At 41.2% G+C, this 20,157-nt stretch overlaps 1 protein-coding gene across 2 annotated transcripts in view; it reads right to left on the bottom strand.

Annotated features, from left to right (window-relative positions):
• Positions 1-20,157, bottom strand: part of LOC126095214 (RNA-binding protein 33-like) — a 225,247-nt gene that overhangs the window by 67,899 nt on the left and 137,191 nt on the right. For both annotated transcript variants that reach the window (XM_049909950.1, XM_049909951.1), the window contains exon 12: positions 2,458-2,785. In XM_049909950.1, coding sequence (XP_049765907.1) covers positions 2,458-2,785 — 328 coding nt within the window. The remainder of the gene's footprint in view (positions 1-2,457; positions 2,786-20,157) is intronic.

Below are 20,157 nucleotides of genomic sequence, written 5' to 3'. Positions count from 1 at the left end.
CTGCGCAAAGCCCATTTTCACTGTCAAGGATCAACCCTTGCCACACACAGTGTAGGATGTACACTGAGTGAATATTGGATTTCTTCACCTCCTGTGATGTTATTTCCCTAAAGCGGCCATCAAACACAGTGCTCAAGTAGATGCATCTTGAACATGATGGTGAGGCAACTGAGTGATGTTCCTCATAAACTGCAGGAATCTTTTGGCTCAGATAAGACTTTTCCTGTGAAACAGCATTATATCTGAGCAGGACTCACCAGGCACCACCAAATAATCACTGACTGTCAGACTGACATTTTTCTTGGATCACGTCAGCACATTCTAGTTCAGGAACACATCTGCAATAGTAGGTCACCCTGTCATTCTATCACCAGTGTAATTTGCAACAGCCATGTGAAGCCAGCTGACAGTTGCCAATGCAACTTTCAAATGTTCCCAGACAGCAGTCAACTAATCCATTAGGTTCCCATAACGGTCACAATCCTTAGCCATACAGCCAAGAACCTAACCATATTTAGAGGTGGAAATTATGTACAAACGCAGCTCTTGCAAATAACTGACAAGTAAAGAAATTTAAGGCACCAAATGTAGCAAGTAACTGATTACTATAACGACAATCAATTTTACACAAAATAATTTAATTGTATAGATAAAAAACATACTCACCAAGTGGCAGCAGAACACACACATAAAAGAAGGTTGTAATTAGGCAAGCTTTCAGAGCCAGAGGCTCCTCCTTCAGGTAGAACGGTTGAAGGGGAAGGAAGAGGGGTGAAGGATAAAGGCTGAAGAGGTCTAGGAAAAGTGGTAGATTTCAGGAAAGACACCCAAAAAGATGGGTCAGGGGACACGGGGAGACTTACCACACAGGATGAGAAGGAATGCCTCTGGCTCCGAAAGCTTGCCTAATTACAATGTTCTGCTGCTGCTTGGTGAGTAGATTTTTTAATCTATCCAATTAAATTCTTTGGTTAAAAAACTGATTACTGTCTATTTCCACACAAAGTATGAAAAAAAAGAATAAAAAAAAAAACAAAATAACTAAACATAGTGAAGAAATGAAGTACCATTGTTGCTCAAATAGCAGTCACTGGTAATTAGTGGCTACTGCTACAAAGCTGGCACACTACTTCAAAAGGTGCAATAGGCGGAGAGGGGCACGAGAGGAGGATGGGGAGGGGGCAAATCAACAAACAATAGTGGACAGTAAAAACTGCTTGAGTCAAAGTGCCGAGCTTGAGTCAAAGTGCCGAGTTAAACAGGTAAGTGACAGAAAGCACAAAAATGAAGCTAATACTCTTAAATTTGTCAAAGACAACGTTAACTGACAGAAAATAAAAAAAATGGAAAATCCAGGAAGGAATAATGACAATATTATGAAAAGGATAATTGCCGCTCACCATACATGTTGAGATGCAGATAGGCACAAAAAAAAGGAGACTTCTTGTCAAACAAAGCTTTTGGCCAAACAGGCCTTCGTCAGAATTAGACATAGATGGATCACACTGAGTGTTGCCCCCCCCCCCCCCCCCCCCCCACACACACACCTCACACAAACATGACAACAGTCTCTGGCTGCCATGGCCAGACTTGGCAGCTAGAGCCTGAGGTTATTATTCCATCCTGGAGTTTCCATTGTTTGATTTTCTATGAGTTTATGTTGTCATTGACAATTTTAAGAGTATTATTTTCGTTTTTATGCTTTGTCACGTAGCTATTTATGTTGCCACATTGACTCAACCAATTCTTACTGTCCACTGTAAAGTCTCGCCTTGGCAGATAGAGACTATGTGTGTGTGTGTGTGTGTGTGTGTGTGTGTGTGTGTGTGTGTGTGTGTGGGGGGGGGGGGGGGTTGTCTAATTCTGATGAAGGCCTTGTTGGCCGAAAGCTTGCTTTGACAGTCTTTTTGTTGTGTGAGTCAGCATCTCCACTGTATGTTGAGTGACAGCTATCCTTTTCATAATACTGTCATTAATTTGTAGAAATGTACTGAAGACATCTATATTTATGATACGCATGCGAGACAAGAACCACAACAAAATAATGTGATGTTTGGAAAGAATGATGTGATATTAAAGGAATAGTAATATTTACATATTGCAGTTGTTTTTAGATATGTAAGTTTTACAAGGACTATATATTGCAGTTGTTTTTAGATATGTAAGTTTTACAAGGACTATGGATCAAATGCAAAAAAATTGTAAGTATGGAAAATGGTATTTCAAATATTTACAAGAAAAACATAAAACTGAAATTGCTTTGGCTCATATAACAACTGAATTTTTACTGAAAAAATATAGAAACAATGTATCTCATATCGTTATGAATGGTATTTTTTTTTCATCAATTAACAGTGAGCCACTCAAAATAACAGTTCTATTTGTTTTAGTTGCTACACCTGATACTCCATTCTCAACTACTGCTAAAGCATTTCATAACATAAAACTGTATACAACCTCCAGTGAGTTTTTCAGTAACAGAACCAGTCTGATGCTGCTGCTGCTCTTGTCCTTGTTGCGGTTCTTGTTGCTGTTTCTTCAAAAGACGCTGTTTCTCCAATGCTGCCATCATGCGCCGTATTTCTTTCGCTTGAAGTACTTGCTCACGTAATCGTTTCTGCTCTTCGATTTTACGTCGATACTCCCGTGTTTCTTCATCTTCTTGATCTCCCTCTTCATTTGTTGTACTAGCAGTGGTTACTGTACTTGTTGCTGTGCTTTCTGCCTGTACTGGTAGTGTGTCTACGGTCTTCACTTCATGTAAGTTGCTCATGTCTGGCATGCGCTGGGAACACAAAGTATAATGTCATAATAGGTAAAAACCACAAATTGTGGTGAAATTTGTTTATGACACATAGAGAAATACGATTATTGTGAAACAGCTAAGATTTTACATCTAGATGGAAAATGCTGTGTGGAATACAAGCAGTGCAATGAATGAAGACATCAACTCTCAATACTCATATGTTGGAGGCATTGAGCAGTATCTAGGAACACAAACATCCTACATTTGCATTCTTCTTCATGGCACACACCCTTACGTAGCTACATTGTCCATGTGTTGTGGTTTGATTGGACTGTGGGGTTGTTTTCAGCAAAAGGTAAGGTGAGGTGAGCCAGAAAGAGGCATGATGAAGGGCGGGTACGGACCGAGACTTGGGTTGTGGGGACGGGGGTGTAGAATAAATGCAGCAGTAGAGAAAACACTCTGGCACAAATAGGGTTTTTTATTATGATTCACATGTTAAATTAGGTGGGATAGGGATTTTTTTTTTTTTTTGGGGGGGGGGGGGGGGGGAGTAAAGAGACTAAACTGGTTGGTTATCAGTCCCTTTCTCCAAGGTCACACAGGTCTCGGATGAAAACCATACCCCAAATGCATCCTATCACTTACTATCTGACTGTCAATTCAGCAGCAGAAACACCTATCACTTAAAATCTGATTGTTCTGGATCACCTCATCTATATTGCCATCTGATGAAGATCCAGTGGAGGTAGCAGAGGTGAAAGCATCCCATTCAGCCTTGGTAAGAGCCCAGATGGGCATTCAGGCGAGCGATGCCGGGGATGGCAGGTAGGTGGAAAGTGGTCACTACCATACAAGTCATTGTGAGCTCTTCAGTGGATAGAAGGTAAAAGGCCAGAACTGCAAACAGAGAGATCAGTAGCCAAATATGTGGCATGTGCCACACTGAAATGAGTGGGGGAACCTGTATTTAGGATGCAAAGATTGGGTTGAGTTAGTAGTTCTTGACATCTTTACCACAGCCAGTAATCTTGGTGCCATCCCGCTAAGTGTTATGGGTGTTGAAATCACCCAAAAGCAAGAAAGGTGGAGGGAGTTGAGAAATTAGTGCAGCCAATACATGTTGTGGCACATCACCATCTGGAAGAAAGTAGATACTGCAGATGGTAATTTCCTATGTTGTCCTCACTCTGACAGTCATAGCTTCTACAGTTCTTTGAAGGGGCACAAGTTTGCTACATACAGAGGTATGGACAAATATGCATGCTCCACCTGACTTCTTGTTAGAGACATTACATTTTTTGTAACATCCTCGATAGACAAGAAAGATGGGGGGTCCGGATTGCTGGAAACTAGGTTTCCTGAAGGGCAACGTAGAAATCAGGTGTAATGTTTAAGAGTTGTCGCAACTCAACTATGTGGTGGAAAAAACCACTGCAATTCCACTGGAGGACATGCTTCCTCTAGTCTGGGAAGGCAAGAAGGGACCAAGGGTGCAGTTTACACCTCAGGGTCACCTACTGCCACTGGTTGAGTGCTTGTATCCATTTCCACTGCGGCTGAATCATTGACAAGATCTAGGTCCACGGGGGTTGCCAAAAACTCCATCGCGTCCTCAGGCGCGGAACTGGTAGAGGGTGGTAGTGTGCGGGCAACTGGAGTCTCTCAGTTCTTAACAGTCTTCTTCTTCAACTGTTTGCCCTCTTGCTGCTCTTGAGGCATTTGCTGGGAGGGCTTCTCTGAAGTAGCTTCATGTACAGAGACCAGGAAGCCTTTTGATCAGCAGCTTCTGGCTGCTTCAGCCACTGGCTGGTGTCCACTTTTATATGGGGGGAGACCTTGGAAGGTAGAGTCCGTAGGGCCCTTTGTGAGAGGCTAGCCGAGGGGACTACCATCGCCAGGGAGGGTGGTGTGGTCATAACTGCAGTGTAAGAGTTACCATCTGAACAGGGTTCAACTGCCTCTAAGTAAGTCATCTTGTCCAGGGTCTTTTACTCCATAATTTTCCTCTCCTTTTGGAGTACCACACAGTCTGGTGAGCACGGGGAGCTATGCTCTCCACTGTTGACACAGGCGGGACAAGGGGCACATGGAGTACTCAGATGCAGTGAATGTCCGCAGTCTCTACTTGTGACACTGGAACTGCACTGGCACTACAAGTGCCCAAATTTTCAGCACTTAAAGCATCGTATAGTGGGAGGCATGTATGTTTTTACATCACATGGATAGGATATGTGGCTGCTGTGTACAAACGCAGGAGGAGCTGGCCACTGTTCGCAAACAGCTCAACGCGCTGATGGCCACAGTCAGCCGTCTTCAGGGTGCGGCTGGGCCACCCTCTCCCCAAGGGGAGTGGTGGGTTCAATGGCGTTCGCGTCGCACGAGGTGGAGGGTCAATGTGGAGGGTGGCTGTGTGGCATTGCCCGCTCTGCCTGTGAGTGGGCATGTGGCCCCTCCTTCAGCAAGGTCCAAGCAGGCACATGGGTAGGAGGGGGTTTATTAGTGATTGGGAGCTCCAACGTTAGGTGGGTGGTGGAGCCCCTTAGGGAAATAGCGGAAAGGTCTGGGAAGAAAGCCAGTGTTCACTCTGTCTGCTTGCCAAGGGATCTCACCCAAGATGTGGAGGAGGCCCTGCCGGGCAGCGATAGAGAGCACTGGGAGCACCGACTGCAAATTGTTGCTCATGTCAGCACCAATGACTCCTGGCATCTGGCTTCAGAGGTCATCCTCAGTTTATACAGGCAGTAGGTGGAGTGAAGGCAGAAAGCCTTGCTCACGGGGTGGAATCTGAGCTAACTATTCACAGTGTTGTTCCCAGAACTGATCGCAGTCCACTGGTCTGGAGCCGAGTGGAAGGCTTAAACCAGAGGCTCAGATGATTCTGCGGAGATCTGGGTGCAAATTTCTTGACCTCCGCTATTGGGTGGAGAAATGTAGGTCCCCCTGAATAGGTCAGGCGTGCACTGCACGCAGGAAGCGGCTACAAGGGTAGCGCAGTATGTGTGGAGTGCACATGTGGGTTTTTTAGGTTAGAGAATTCCCTCCCTACGCTCCACAAGACGCCTCCTGATACGCGGCAAGGTAGCAGTAGGCAAAACGCAACAGGGAATGACAATATTAATGTGGTAATAGTAAACTGCAGGAGCATCTATAGAAAGGTCCCAGAATTTCTCTCATTAATAAACGGTCACAATACCCACATAGTACTAGCGACGGAATGTTGGCTGAAACCAGATGTAAACAGTCATGAAATTCTAAACTAAGACTGGAATGTATATCGCAGGCACAGGCTGGACAGTGAAGGGAGAGGCGTGTTTATAGCAATAAAAAGTGCAATAGTATCGAAGGAAACTGACGGAGATGCGAAATGTGAAATAATTTGGGTGAAGGCCACGGTTAAAGCAGGCTCAGCAGCTGTTGTGGCAGAACACCTGAAGGAAAATTTGGAAAATATTTTGAGTAGATTTCCTGACCATGTTATAGTTTTGGGTGGAGATTTTAATTTACCAGATATAGACTGGGAGATTCAAACATTTATAACGGGTGGGAGGGACAAAGAATCCAGTGAATTTTTTTAAGTGCATTATCTGCAAACTACCTTGGGTAGTTAAACAGAGAACCGTCTTGTGGCGATAACATATTACACCTTCTGGTGACAAACAGACCCGAACTATTTGAAAAAGTTAACGCAGAACAGGGAATCAGCGATCATAAAGTGGTTACAGCATCGGTGATTTCAACCATAAATAGAAATATAAAAAAATTAGGAAGATTTTTCTGTTTCGCAAAAGTCACAAAAAGCAGATTTCAGAGTACCTGATGGCTCAACACAAAAGTTTTATCTCAAGTACAGATAGTGTTGAGGATCAGTGGACAAAGTTCAAAACCATCGTACAATATACATTAGATGAGTATGTACCAAGCAAGATTGTAAGAGATGGAAAAGAGCCACCGTGGTACAACAACTGAGTTAGAAAACTGCTATGGAAGCAGAGGGAACTTCACAGCAAACATAAACACAGCCAAAGCCTTGCAGACAAACAAAAATTACACGAAGCGAAATGTAGTGTGAGGAGGGCTATGCAAAGGGCATTCAATGAATTCGAAAGTAAAGTTCTATGTACTGACTTGGCAGAAAATCCTAAGAAATTTTGCTCTTATGTCAAAGTGGTAGGTGGATCAAAACAAAATGTCCCGACACTCTGTGACCAAAATGGTACTGAAACAGAGGATGGCAGACTAAAGGCCGAAATACTAAATGTCTTTTTCCAAAGCTGTTTCACAGAGGAAGACTGCACTGTAGTTCCTTCTCTAGATTGTCGCACAGATGACAAAATGGTAGATATCGAAATGAACCATGGACCCTATCATTGGCGGGGAGGCTTGCGTGCCTCAACGATACAGATAGCTGTACCGTAGGTGCAACCACAATGGAGGGGTATCTGTTGAGAGGCTAGACAAACATGTGGTTCCTGAAGAGGGGTAGCAGCCTTTTCAGTAGTTGCAGGGGCAACAGTCTGGACGATTGACTGATCTGGCCTTGTAACACTAACCAAAACGGCCTTGCTGTTGTGGTACTGCGAACGGCTGAAAGCAAGGGGAAACTATGGCCGTAATTTTTCCAGAGGGCATACAGCTTTACTGTTTGATTAAATGATGATGGCGCCCTCTTCGGTAAAATATTCCAGAGGTAAAATAGTCCCGATTCGGATCTCCTGGTGGGGACTACTCAAAAGGACGTCGTTATCAGGAGAAAGAAAACTGGCGTTCTACGGATTGGAGTGTGGAATGTCAAATCTCTTAATCGGGTAGGTAGGTTAGAAAATTTAAAAATGGAAATGGATAGGTTAAAGTTAGATATAGTGGGAATTAGTGACGTTCAGTGGCAGGAGGAACAAGACTTTTGGTCAGGTGAATACAGGGTTATAAATACAAAATCAAATAGGGGTAATGCAGGAGTAGTTTTAATCATGAATAGGAAAATCGGAGTGCGGGTAAGCTACTACAAACAGCGTAGTGAACACATTATTGTGGCCCAGATAGACACGAAGCACACGCTCACTACAGCAGTACAAGTTTATTTGCCGACCAGCTCTGCAGATGAAGAAGAAATTGGTGAAATGTATGATGAGATAAGAGAGATTCTTCAGGTAGTGAAGGGAGATGAAAATTTAATAGTCATGGGTGACTGGAATTCGAGAGTAGGAAAAGAGATAGAAGGAAACATAGTAGGTGAATATGGATTAGGGGTAAGAAATGAAAGAGGAAGTCGTCTGGTAGAATTTCGCACAGAGCATAGCTTAATCATAGCTAACACTTGGTTCAAGAACCATAAAAGAAGGTTGTATACATGGAAGAATCCTGGAGATACAAGAAGGTAACACATAGATTATATAATGGTAAGACGGAGATTTAGGAACCGAGTTTTAAATTGTAAGACATTTCCAGGGGCAGATATGGACTCTGACCACAATCTATTAGTTATGAACTGTAGATTAAAACTGAAGAAACTGCAAAAAGGTGGGAATTTAAGGAGATGGGACCTGGGTAAACTGAAAGAACCAGAGGTTGTAGAGAGTTTCAGGGAGAGCATAAGGGAACAATTGACAGGAATGGGGGAAAGAAATACAGTAGAAGAAGAATGGGTAGCTTTGAGGGATGAAATAGTGAAGGCAGCAGAGTATCAAGTAGGTAAAAAAACAAGGGCTAGTAGAAATCCTTGGGTAACAGAAGAGAATCTGAATTTAATTGATGAAAGGAGAAAATACAAAAATGCAGTAAACGAAGCAGGAGAAAAGGAATACAAACGTCTCAAATATGAGATCGACAGGTAGTGCAAAACGGCTAAGCAGGGATGGATAGAGGACAAATGTAAGGATGTAGAGGCTTATCTCACTAGGGGTAAGATAGATACTGCCTACAGGAAAATTAAAGAGACCTTTGGAGAAAAGACAAACACTTGCATGAATATCAAGAGCTCAGATGGAAACCCAGTTCTAAGCAAAGAAGGGAAAGCACAAAGGTGGAAGGAGTATATGGAGGGTCTATACAGGGGCGATGTTCTTGAGGACAATATTATGGAAATGGAAGAGGATGTAGATGAAGATGAAATGGGTGATATGATACTGCATGAAGAGTTTGACAGAGCACTGAAAGACCTACGTCGAAACAAGGCCCGGGAGTAGACAACATTCCATTAGAACTACTGACAGCCTTGGGAGAACCAGTCCTGACAAATCTCTACCACCTGGTGAGCAAGATGTATGAGACAGGCAAAATACCCTAAGACATCAAGAAGAATATAATAATCCCAATCCCAAAGAAAGCAAGTCTTGACAGATGTGAAAATTACCGAACTACCAGTTTAATAAGTCACAGCTGCAAAATACTAACGCGAATTCTTTACAGACGAATGGAAAAACCGGTAGAAGCCGACCTCGGGGAAGATCTGTTTGGATTCCGTAGAAATGTTGGAACACGTGAGGCAATACTGACCCTACGACTCGTATTAGAAGAAAGATTAAGGAAAGGCAAACCTACGTTTCTAGCATTTGTAGACTTAGAGAAAGCTTTTGACAATGTTGACTGGAATACTCTTTCAAATTCTGAAAGTGGCAGGGGTAAAATACAGGGAGCGAAAGGCTATTTACAATTTGTACAGAAAGCAGATGGCAGTTATAAGATTCGAGGGACATGAAAGGGAAGCAACGGTTGGGAAGGGAGTGAGACAGGGTTGTAGCCTATCCCCGATGCTATTCAATCTGTATATTGAGCAAGCAGTAAAGGAAACAAAAGAAAAATTCGGAGTAGGTATTATAATCCATTGAGAAGATATAAAAACTTTGAGGTTCCCGATGACATTGTAATTCTGTCAGAGACAGCAAATGACTTGGAAGAGCAGTTGAACGGAATGGACAGTGTCTTGAAAGGAGGATGTAAGATGAACATCAACGAAAGCAAAACGAGGATAATGGAATTTAGTCGAATTATGTCGGGTGATGCTGAGGGAATTAGATTAGGAAATGAGACACTTAAAGTAGTAAAGGAGTTTTGCTATTTCGGGAGCAAAACAACTGATGATGGTCGAAGTAGAGAAGATATAAAATGTAGACTGGCAATGGCAAGGAAAGAGTTTATGAAGAACAGAAATTTGTTAACATCGAGTATTGATTTGTGTGTCAGGAAGTTGTTTCTGAAAGTATTTGTATGGAGTGTAGCCATGTATGGAAGTGAAACATGGACAGTTAATAGTTTAGTCAAGAAGAGAATAGAAGCTTTCGAAATGTGGTGCTACAGAAAAATGCTGAAGATTAGATGGGTAGATCACATAACTAATCAGGAGGTATTGAATAGAATTGTGGAGAAGAGGAGTTTGTGGCACAACTTGACTAGAAGAAGGGGTCAGTTGGTAGGACATGTTCTGAGGCATCAAGGGATCACCAATTTAATACTGGAGGGCAGCATGGAGGGTGAAAATCGTAGAGGGAGACCAAGAGATGAATACACTAAGCAGATTCAGAAGGATGTAGGCTGCAGTATGTACTGGGAGATGATGAAGCTTGCACAGGATAGAGTAGCATGGAAAGCTGCATCAACCAGTCTCAGGGCTGAAGACAACAACAACAACAACAACAACATCGAAATAGATGACAGAGGGATAGAAAAACAATTAAAATCGCTCAAAAGTGGAAAGGCTGCTGGGCCTGATAGGATACCAGTTTGATTTTACACAGAGTATGGGAAGGAACTTGCCCCCTTCTTGCAGAAGTGGACCGTAGGTCTCTAGAAGAGCGTAACATTCCAAAAGATTGGTAAAGGTCACAGGTCATCCTCGTTTTCAAGAAGGGATGTTGAACAGATGTGTAGAACTATAGACCTAAATCTCTATCGTTGATCAGTTGTAGAATTTCGGAACACATATTATGTTCACGTATAATGACTTTTCTGGAGACCAGAAATCTACTCTGTACGAATCAGCATGGGTTTCAAAAAAGATGATCGCGTGAAACCCAGCTCATGCTATTCGTCCACGAGACTCAGAGGGCCATAGACACGGGTTCGCAGGTAGATGCTGTTTCTTGACTTCCGCAAGCCGTTTGATACAGTCCCCCACAGTTGTTTAATAAATGAAGTAAGAGCATATGGACTATATGACCAATTGTGTGATTGGATTGAAGAGTTCCTAGATAACAGAATGCAGCACGTCACTCTCAATGGGGAGAGGTCTTCCGAAGTAAGAGTGATCGGAAGTTCACCGAGGCTTTTTGTGGATGGTGCTGTAGTATATCGAAAGGTTGTAACAATGGAAAACTCTACTGAAATACAGGAGGATCTGCAACGAATTGACGCATGGTGCAGGGAATGGCAACTGAATCTCAATGTAGACAAGTGTAATGTGCTGTGAATACATAGAAACAAAGATCCTTTATCATTGAACTACAATATAGCAAGTCAGCAACTGGAAGCAGTTAATTCCATAAATTATACGGGAGTAGGCATTAGGAGTGATTTAAAATGGAATGACCATATAAAATTAATTGTCGGTAAAGCAGATGCCAGACTGAGATTCATTGGAAGAATCCTAAGGAAATGCAATCTGAAAACAATGGAAGTAGGTTACAGTACACTTGTTCGCCCACTGCTTGAATACTGCTCAGCAGTGTGGGATCCGTACCAGATAGGGTTGATAGAAGAGAGAGAGAAGATCCAACAGAGAGCAGCACGCTTCATTACAGGATCATTTAGTAATCGCAAAAGCATTACGGAGATGATAGATAAACTCTAGTGGAAGAATCTGCAGGAGAGACGCTCAGTAGCTCGGTACAGGCTTTTGTTGAAGTTTCGAGAACATACCTTCACCGACGAGTCAAGCAGTATATTGCTCCCTCCTACGTATATCTTGCGAAGACACCATGAGGATAAAATCAGAGACATTAGTGTCCACACAGAGGCATATCGACCATCTTTCTTTCCACGAACAATATGAGACTGGAATAGTCTGGGGATACCATCTGAATCAGGACCAACCAACTGCACATTTTGGACAGCGCTGTCACTTCCCCAAACTTGTCCTTCAGGTGTTCAACAAAACATAGAAGCTTCGTATCCAGAAAGAAGTCCCCAATGACTCTGCTGCTCACTAAATAATGAGGTGAATATGCCTCTCTCTTTTCTGTAGCCCTAATCATTTACACAATTCAGAGAAGCAGATATGAAGAAGTTGACAAAAGGTTGGGGGGGGGGGGGGGGGGGGGGGGGGGGGGAAATGGTATGGATTAACTTGTTAGTTTAAATATACTCTGCTTCACAGCTTACTCTGTCACTGATTGACGAAATTTACCCTTGACTACAGTTTGTTGGTGAGGATGAACTTCTTGCATACTGCTGATGTGAAAGTTCTTGAGGTAACCAACTTTACCAAAAATATTTGCTAGGTACACCCCTCACTATTGCATTATAAGCATCATGTGACATGTGTGCAAATAGTACCTGCAAGAACACTAAAAAGAGACACACACATTTATAGGCTACCTATAGATCTCAGTCAATCAGTGGTCAACTTCATGGACTTGCATAATTATCTTTGGCATTGCAGTTTACGTCTGTATGAGGAAATTCTTCACTTCTGGTGTTTTAGGTAGTAATTGTGCACTCAAAAATATAGTGCTGATGTCCAAGACGGAAACATTTAAAGACAGTAGGAATTCTGTTACAGAATACTACTCATGTGTTAATGGCCTATACAGGGTGGTCAGAAAATGTGTGAAATGCTTGTAGGGATGTTACAGGGCAGGTTGTACTGAGACATAAATGTTAAGAAAGAAATTCGATACGTTGCTCCGTTTCCGAGTTATTTAGCACAGAATTTAGCCAATCAGGGCATCGCGCGCTCGCATTCAAGCGGCCTGCCAGGGCCAGTGTTGCCCAATGAGTGCTGTGTCTCATTATCTGAAACTTGAATTTACGCGTGCGCCAATCTGATTGGCTAACATCAATGCTAAATAACTCGGAAACGGCATAACATACCGAATTTCTTTCTTAACATATATGTCTCAGTACAACCTGCCCTGTAACATCCCGACAGGCATTTCACACATTTTCTGACCACCCTGTGTAGAGGAAATTTTAGCAATACTTCTAAATACAATCACAAGGGCTTTATTTGCAGGAAGGCAAACTTCCTAAACTAAGCAGAGCGATAGGTTCTGTACTATACACTTCAACTACTATAGTGCGCGTCATTTATGTTGGCGACCGAGTTTAGGTTTGTTCTGAGCATCTGACGTCACAAAACACAGTCAGCCAATGAACAGAGAATGATGTTGCCAGATCTCAACTGCAGTGCAGAGCACGGACGAGTGACTTCAGTTTTAGAAACTTTCAGTCATAAATAAAGTAATAGAACAAAAGCAATGTCTTGATAGCAGACTTTCTTTTATAGAAAGTTTGGAAAAAGCATTCTTTATACCAATTGCTTCATATTCTATTAATTAATTAAATCAGACAAGCAATAAGCCTCCTAATTCAGGCGATAGCAAGGAAAGATGTTTGCATCAATCTCATGAACCGCTTTTTCGCAATAAAGAACAGCGGAAATTGTTTATTTCCTATTACAATTCGACGAAGCGTGAGTAATTCATACTCATACCAACAGTGTTTATCAGTATTTTGTGTGACGTGTTAAGTGTCCTCTTGGAGTTACGTTCTGAGACGAGCTGCTTTAGCATAATGTTTAAGGTGTTGAGCTACTAAACGAGAGGTTATGGGTTCAAACCTTGTGTGGTGCTTAATATTTTCTTTATTTAAAAACAGTATCGAAGTGTCTTACTTCACGAATTTCATTTGTTTGAATGCAATTTTTTGAAATTTCTAGTGCTTTGTCTCTTCATTAACCCTTTCGCTGCTGCAGACACATGCTCCCCACATTCCGCGCTGTGCGTGATTTTGTCATCACTGCACTGCTCGCCTGCAGACACATGGTGTTCCCACTGCTTTGACACACTTATCATTCGATTTCACAAAAACTATTTGGCCCAAAAATTTGATTTTTACACATCTTCTTGACTGATACCTTCCCCTCATAAATGACTTAATTTTGTTTCGATGTTCAACACAGTTACTGTGCAGCATTAAATGAAGTAAACCACTGCATGAAACTTTGAAGAGTTTGCAGAGGTAAAAGTCCATAGTGTATACTTTCCGTATGGTCGATTTTAGTTGCCACAATGTTGAGAATGAAATGTGGACAAGATATCTAAATTTCATATAAAATTTCCTGTATAACAATATCTCATTTAAATTAAGTACCGGGCGTTCGGTAGCGTTCTTGCTTCCCACGCCCGGGTTCGATTCCCGGCGCGGTCAGGGATTTTCTCTGCCTCATGATGACTGGGTGCTGTGTGCTGTCCTTAGGTTAGTTAGGTTTAAGTAGTTCTAAGTTCTAGGGGACTGATGACCATAGATGTTAAGTCCCATAGTGCTCAGAGCCATTTGAACCAATTTAAGTACCACATAGGTGTCGTATGTAATATTGAGAAATATTCCGTCTTTTGCGACTGTAATAAAAGTTCTATTTACACCGGGCGCGTTTGGCTTTATTTTAAAGCACTTCAATCAATGAAAGGTATGGCACATACACAATGGTACTCATGTTCTCTTTCTTGTTTTTTGTTCCACAGTCACAGTTTTACCAATGGTATTGAAATATATTCCTCTTCTGCAACTATAATAAGTGACTTATTTCGACCAGATACGTTTCTCTCTTTTGAAGCATCTTCAGTGGACAGTATTTTGTCTCCTCCATTGCCAAGTCACCTTACGTAGTTTTGTGCTGCGGTAATACAATATTCAACGTTTGTGTTGGGTGATCAGTGTTTTAGCAAATAAATGCTGTTTGTGTGTGCCACACACAAAAATTATATTTGACATACCTCAGAGTACTTCACTGATAGATGGTATATTCAAGTCCTAATATTTTTGCAAGTCCACAGTTTTGTTTAATGTATTTTGTCTACTTCCTTTTGATTGATTGAAGTACTTTAAAATAAAGCCAAACGTGCCCGGTGTAAATAAAACTTTTGTTACAGTCGTGAAAAATGGAATATTTCTCAATATTACATACGACACCTATGTGGTACTTAAATTAAATGAGATATTGTTATACAGTAAATTTCATATGAAATTTAGGTATCTTGTCCACATTTCATTCTCAACATTGTGGCAACTAAAATCGACCATACGGAAAGTATACACTATGGACTTTTACCTCTGCAAACTCTTCAAAGTTTCGTGCAATGGTTTACTATATTTAATGCTGCACAATAACTGCGTTAAACATCGAAACAAAATTAAGTCATTTATGGGGGGGAAGGTATCAGTCAAGATGATGTGTAAAAATCAAATTTTTAGGCCAAATAGTTTTTGTGGAATCGAATGATAAGAGTGTCAAAGCAGTCTGAACACCATGTGCCTGCACAGGCGAGCAGTGCAGTGACAAAATCGCGCACAGCGTGGAATGCAGGGAACACGTCTTTGTAGCAGCAAAATGCGGCCGTGGTGGCTTTACTTCATGAATTGCGCACTCCCCCTAAACGTAAGCTTGCGAACTATGCTATACTATGGCACTGCTTCTCTTGGCGTGTGCGTCGTGTGCAACTGGCAATGCAGCAATCTTCCGCATCTGAGCGGGCATGCACAAGCCGCCAAGATAAAAGAATTGAACTGTAGTACTGAAAGGTGTTTTAGTACGGTCAGAAACATTTTAATTCGTGAAACTTATGTGTCCCACTCTAATTCCTTGGCTCCATTTTTAAAAAAGGTTTCTTTAAACATTTACTGTTTACAAATGTAGCTAGTCATACATTCCATTAAACTGAAAATGCTTCACTGTGTATTTAAGTTCACTTTTAACAAAATTACTATTATATGTTCAAATCAAAGAATTTTTTACACTGGTAAAAGGTAGGTATGTCTGGAACTTCTCAGTGCTGTAATTTGTGTGGCAGATTTCTATGTGACATTATCATCTGTCCAGAATGACTTAACACTTTGGAGGCTGGCCACTTAGAAGAATACTGGGTCTATGAAACTGGCCAACTATGCTGTGGTTTAAAGTTTTATTGGCATGTATGTAGTAGATGTATCTTCGAGAGTGGTCATAGTGCAACAGGACCAAGCTTCAAGATTTATTTTTCATGTTTACTTCGATTCTTTGACGGATTATAAATTTTCAAATAAAGATGCCGGAAAATTAAATTATCCTCTCAAGCAAAAAGTGTGAGGTAAGTTCTTGAGCAATTTCTTCCGCTTGAGTTCCCAAAAGTGTTTCCTCACTCAAAAAACATAATGTAATTGTAGCAGTTAACAGCAAACTACAAAACCTAATGAGTACACACACAAATTATATCAGTACAATCATATGGGATCAACTGTTAACGACAATAGCTGTTACGTTTGATAATGTTTCCTTTGAGATAATACTAGAAACTGACAACACAACAAAAGGAAGCACCAGTCAAGGGGCAGGTCGTGACGTGTCCATACATTGCACCCCCATGAATCCTGTTTTTGAGTGACGGCTGGCTTGCGCATCGAGAACATTGCAACTTGACCAATAATCATGTGTGGTCTTTTTAATACAAAGTTGTGGCCCAAACTTTGCTTGAGCTTGGTCTCCGAAGTGTTGAGATCAATGCCATTTGTAGACAAGTTTGTGAATGTTCATGTATTTCTTACTACTACAGTAGGAAGTGCCCCACCAAGATACATCAAACAACGGAAAATCCAGGATGGAATGAAACAATATTATAAAAAGGAAAGTTGCTACTCACCATATAGCAGAGATGCTGAGTTGCAGATAGGCACAACAAAAAGACTGTCACAAATAAAGCTTTTGGACAGTAAGGCCCACGTCAAAAATAGACCACACACAGACCCCCACACACCAGGAGCAACCCCATTGCCTGAGACTGGAGTCGTGTGTGTGTGTGTGTGTGTGTGTGTGTGTGTGTGTGTGGTCTATTTTTGATGAAGGCCTTAGTGGCTGAAAGCTTTATTTGTGATGGTCTTTTTGTTGTGCCCATCTGCGACTCAGCATCTCCGCTATATGGTGAATAGCAACTTTCCTTTTAATAATATTGTTACAACCATGATACACGCTAGATTTGACAATGCTTAACTAGTATGGGCAGCATCAGCACTTATCAGAGCTGTACGGTGTTTGAGTAGTAGCCTGGGAACACTGCACAAGGTACTGTGAACACAGCAAATCATGATACTATCTAAACAAACGAATTCTTGGTTTATGGAGGTACCCACACAAGAAGCAGTGCAGAAGCTGCAGTGTGGTTACTACAACATAGGGCTGCTTTCACAAGATATCCTGTCTTTGGTCAGCCAGAACAAGTGTCAGTGACTAGACAGAAGTATGATGTGTTAGAGAGATGTATCAAAGAGAAGCAGAGCTATATTTTCACAAGTGAGGTTCACGCAGAAAGCAGAAGGGACTCGCGGACTGATCAGGTCATTTCATAGCTTGGTTGGACAGCAGAATATCACTTTGAGAGGGAGGGGAAAGATGTTCACGGTTCACTTTCTTGCTCACATCAACTGCACCCATGGGAAAAAGCCCCTCAGCCTAGTTGGGCTAGAGGACCAAGACCATTTAACTGCGTGTGTAGGCACAAGATCATATTACAAGTTACCATGTTCCATTTTTCTTTATGTGCCTTTCCATTTCTTCATTGTTTTCACCATACATTTAGTTATTACCTTTGCCCACTTCAATGCTAAAATCGTGTGAAAGTTATAACCTACATATGACATCAGAATACAAATCTTCCACAGAAATATACTACTTTCAAAAACACAGAATTGAAAAGAAACAAATGAGTGGGTATTTTTTAATTAAGTAGGAAGATTTATTTAAATGGTGGGTAAACATTTATCTCCTTTATATGTGCTAAAAAGAAAAAAAAAAGTGTTCATTGTATAAAAAGGAAAAGTCAGAAGGTGGCATGTATGTTGAGAGCCAGTATTACTCTGCAATGCAGTCAATACAGGAAGGAAGATTAGGGTATATATGTCCTGCTGATGATGAAATCACTAAGAATGGAACATAAGCTCAGACTGGAGGAAGGATGGAGAAGAATATCACTGGCATTCTTTTCAAAGGAACCACCAGCATTTGATTAGAGAAATCATAGAAAAACTAAATCTGGATGGCTGTGGTTTTGAACCACTTTCTTCCCAAATGCGAGTCCAGTGTGCTAACCACTACGCTACCTTCCAATGCAGCCAACATAAATGAAGAGAGATATAGCACTCTTAACTTTCAGAAATTTATGTTCCTTCTGCAAAGTGGAGAGAAGGAACTGCTTGCATAAAATGGACACGTGAGACAAATAACCCAGATCTTAGGCGAAGAGGGGCCTACCATGTATGAGAAGGAAGGGAGACTATCTAATCTTCTCTTTTGTTTCCTGTAATTACAAAGTTAGGAAGCCTTTTTCATCTGTTAAATGAACTGCAAAGAAAGTGAGGATCTGTTCAACACAGGATGCCAATAAACATGTATGACAATAGTAGCCTTTCCTGCTTTAGAAATTTCACTTATAATACCACACTTTTGTTACTATGTGGTTCAGTTTGCATGCATATGTAGATCTAGAAAATAGCAGGATGATTTCTCTGAGAATTTACATACTCTTCTTAAATGCTGCAAGACAAACAGAAATTGGGAGAGTAGTGCATTATTTTTAATTTACAAGCTAGTGGATAGGTCTTCAATATGACCGTAGCCATGCCTTATCCTGACACATGGTTTTACGAGCTCACAGAGCAGGAACAGAATATGAAATACAGTTATTTTTCAATGTAGTTTAGTGGCACATGATGTCTGCATATCATAAATTTTTCCTGGTGAGACATTCACAGCTGTTCTATGTAATGTTCATAATGAAAACATTTGTAGAATGAAGTATTTACATTACCAGGTTTTAGGGAACCAGACCAGTCTTCAGGTGCATCTATAAGTTACAGCTTACAGGAGATGTATTGCTTGTGAGTTAGCTTTGACATGGACACTTTGTCCTGCTATTTGCAGGAACACCTAAAGATGGGGCTGAGTCACTGAAAACTTGTAGGAGAACTGTCAGTTGACTTCAAACAACAAATAACTGTACAACAGTAGCAGATGTTTTCATCATGAACATGTCAAAATGTCTCTTTCCCAATATGCAGAGGTTCAGAAGAAGTCACTCAACAGGATGGAGAAATCACAAATAAATGTGACTGATGCATCACCCCTCACTTGGTTGAACCACACATGGCAAGTCTACTTGCATAATTAATTTCTGAGGAATTTATAACATTTTTAATATGTCTTTCCCAGGGAAAAATGTTTCTGAAGAATAAAGCTGTAGAACAACTATACACACAGTAAAATAAATTGGTGGGAATACTAAAAACTGCCACTTGGTCAGTACAAAGGACAAAGATTGAAGGTCTCAAGTATTTTCACATATATGATACTCATAATATAACATAACATTATTTGTTAGGCACGAAAATTGAGCAGATGCATTTGGAAGGATACAAACTAGTATTACAATATAGCATCCACAATAAATTATCTCATCAAAGGCATCTGGACACCTATTAGATGACAATAATAAGTGCGTCCACCCTTCATACTTCCAACACCTTGAACTCTGCAATGAACACTTTCAATGATGTGTCTGGATGTCTGTGGAGGAATGGCAGCACATTCTTCCTAAAGAGCTGAAACCAAAGCAATGTTGGAAACAGGTGTGGAGCAAAGTCAACACACTAACTCATTCCAAAAGTATTCTATTGGGTTTAGGTTGGGACTTTTGGCAAACCAGTCCATCTCAGGAGTGTTATTGTCCACAAATCATTGCCTCACAGATGCTGTTTTCTGACAGTGTGCACTGCCATGCTGATACAATCAATCATCATCTCCAAACTGTTCCTCTTTCGTACACAAAGCTGTAAAATGTTTCCTATTCTTCCGCATTTAGCATTTTCCTAAGCACAACAAAGGAACAACATTTTAACCATGAAAGAGACCCCAAACCTAATACCACCTCCCCCTTACTTCAATGTTAGCTCGACACCTGATGGCAGGTAGCATTTACCAGGCATTTGCCTAACCCACACCTGTCCATTTGACTGCCACAGTGTAGCATGATTCATCACTCCAAATTGCCCATTTCCAGTCATCTACTGTCTAGTGGCATCACTCTTTGCAACATCCGAAGCATTTCTCAGCATTGGCTACAGAAATGTGTGGCTTATGAGGAATTGTTCAATCACTGGATCCCATTCTTTTTGTCTCCCTCAGGACAGTCATTGTGCTAGCTGGACAGCTTGTAGCACTTTGAAACTCATGA

Source organism: Schistocerca cancellata, chromosome 8, assembly GCF_023864275.1.
Source record: "Schistocerca cancellata isolate TAMUIC-IGC-003103 chromosome 8, iqSchCanc2.1, whole genome shotgun sequence".
Classification (NCBI taxonomy): domain Eukaryota; kingdom Metazoa; phylum Arthropoda; class Insecta; order Orthoptera; family Acrididae; genus Schistocerca; species Schistocerca cancellata.
Note: the sequence above shows the minus strand (reverse complement) of the source record. Positions and strands in the feature narration are given on the sequence as shown.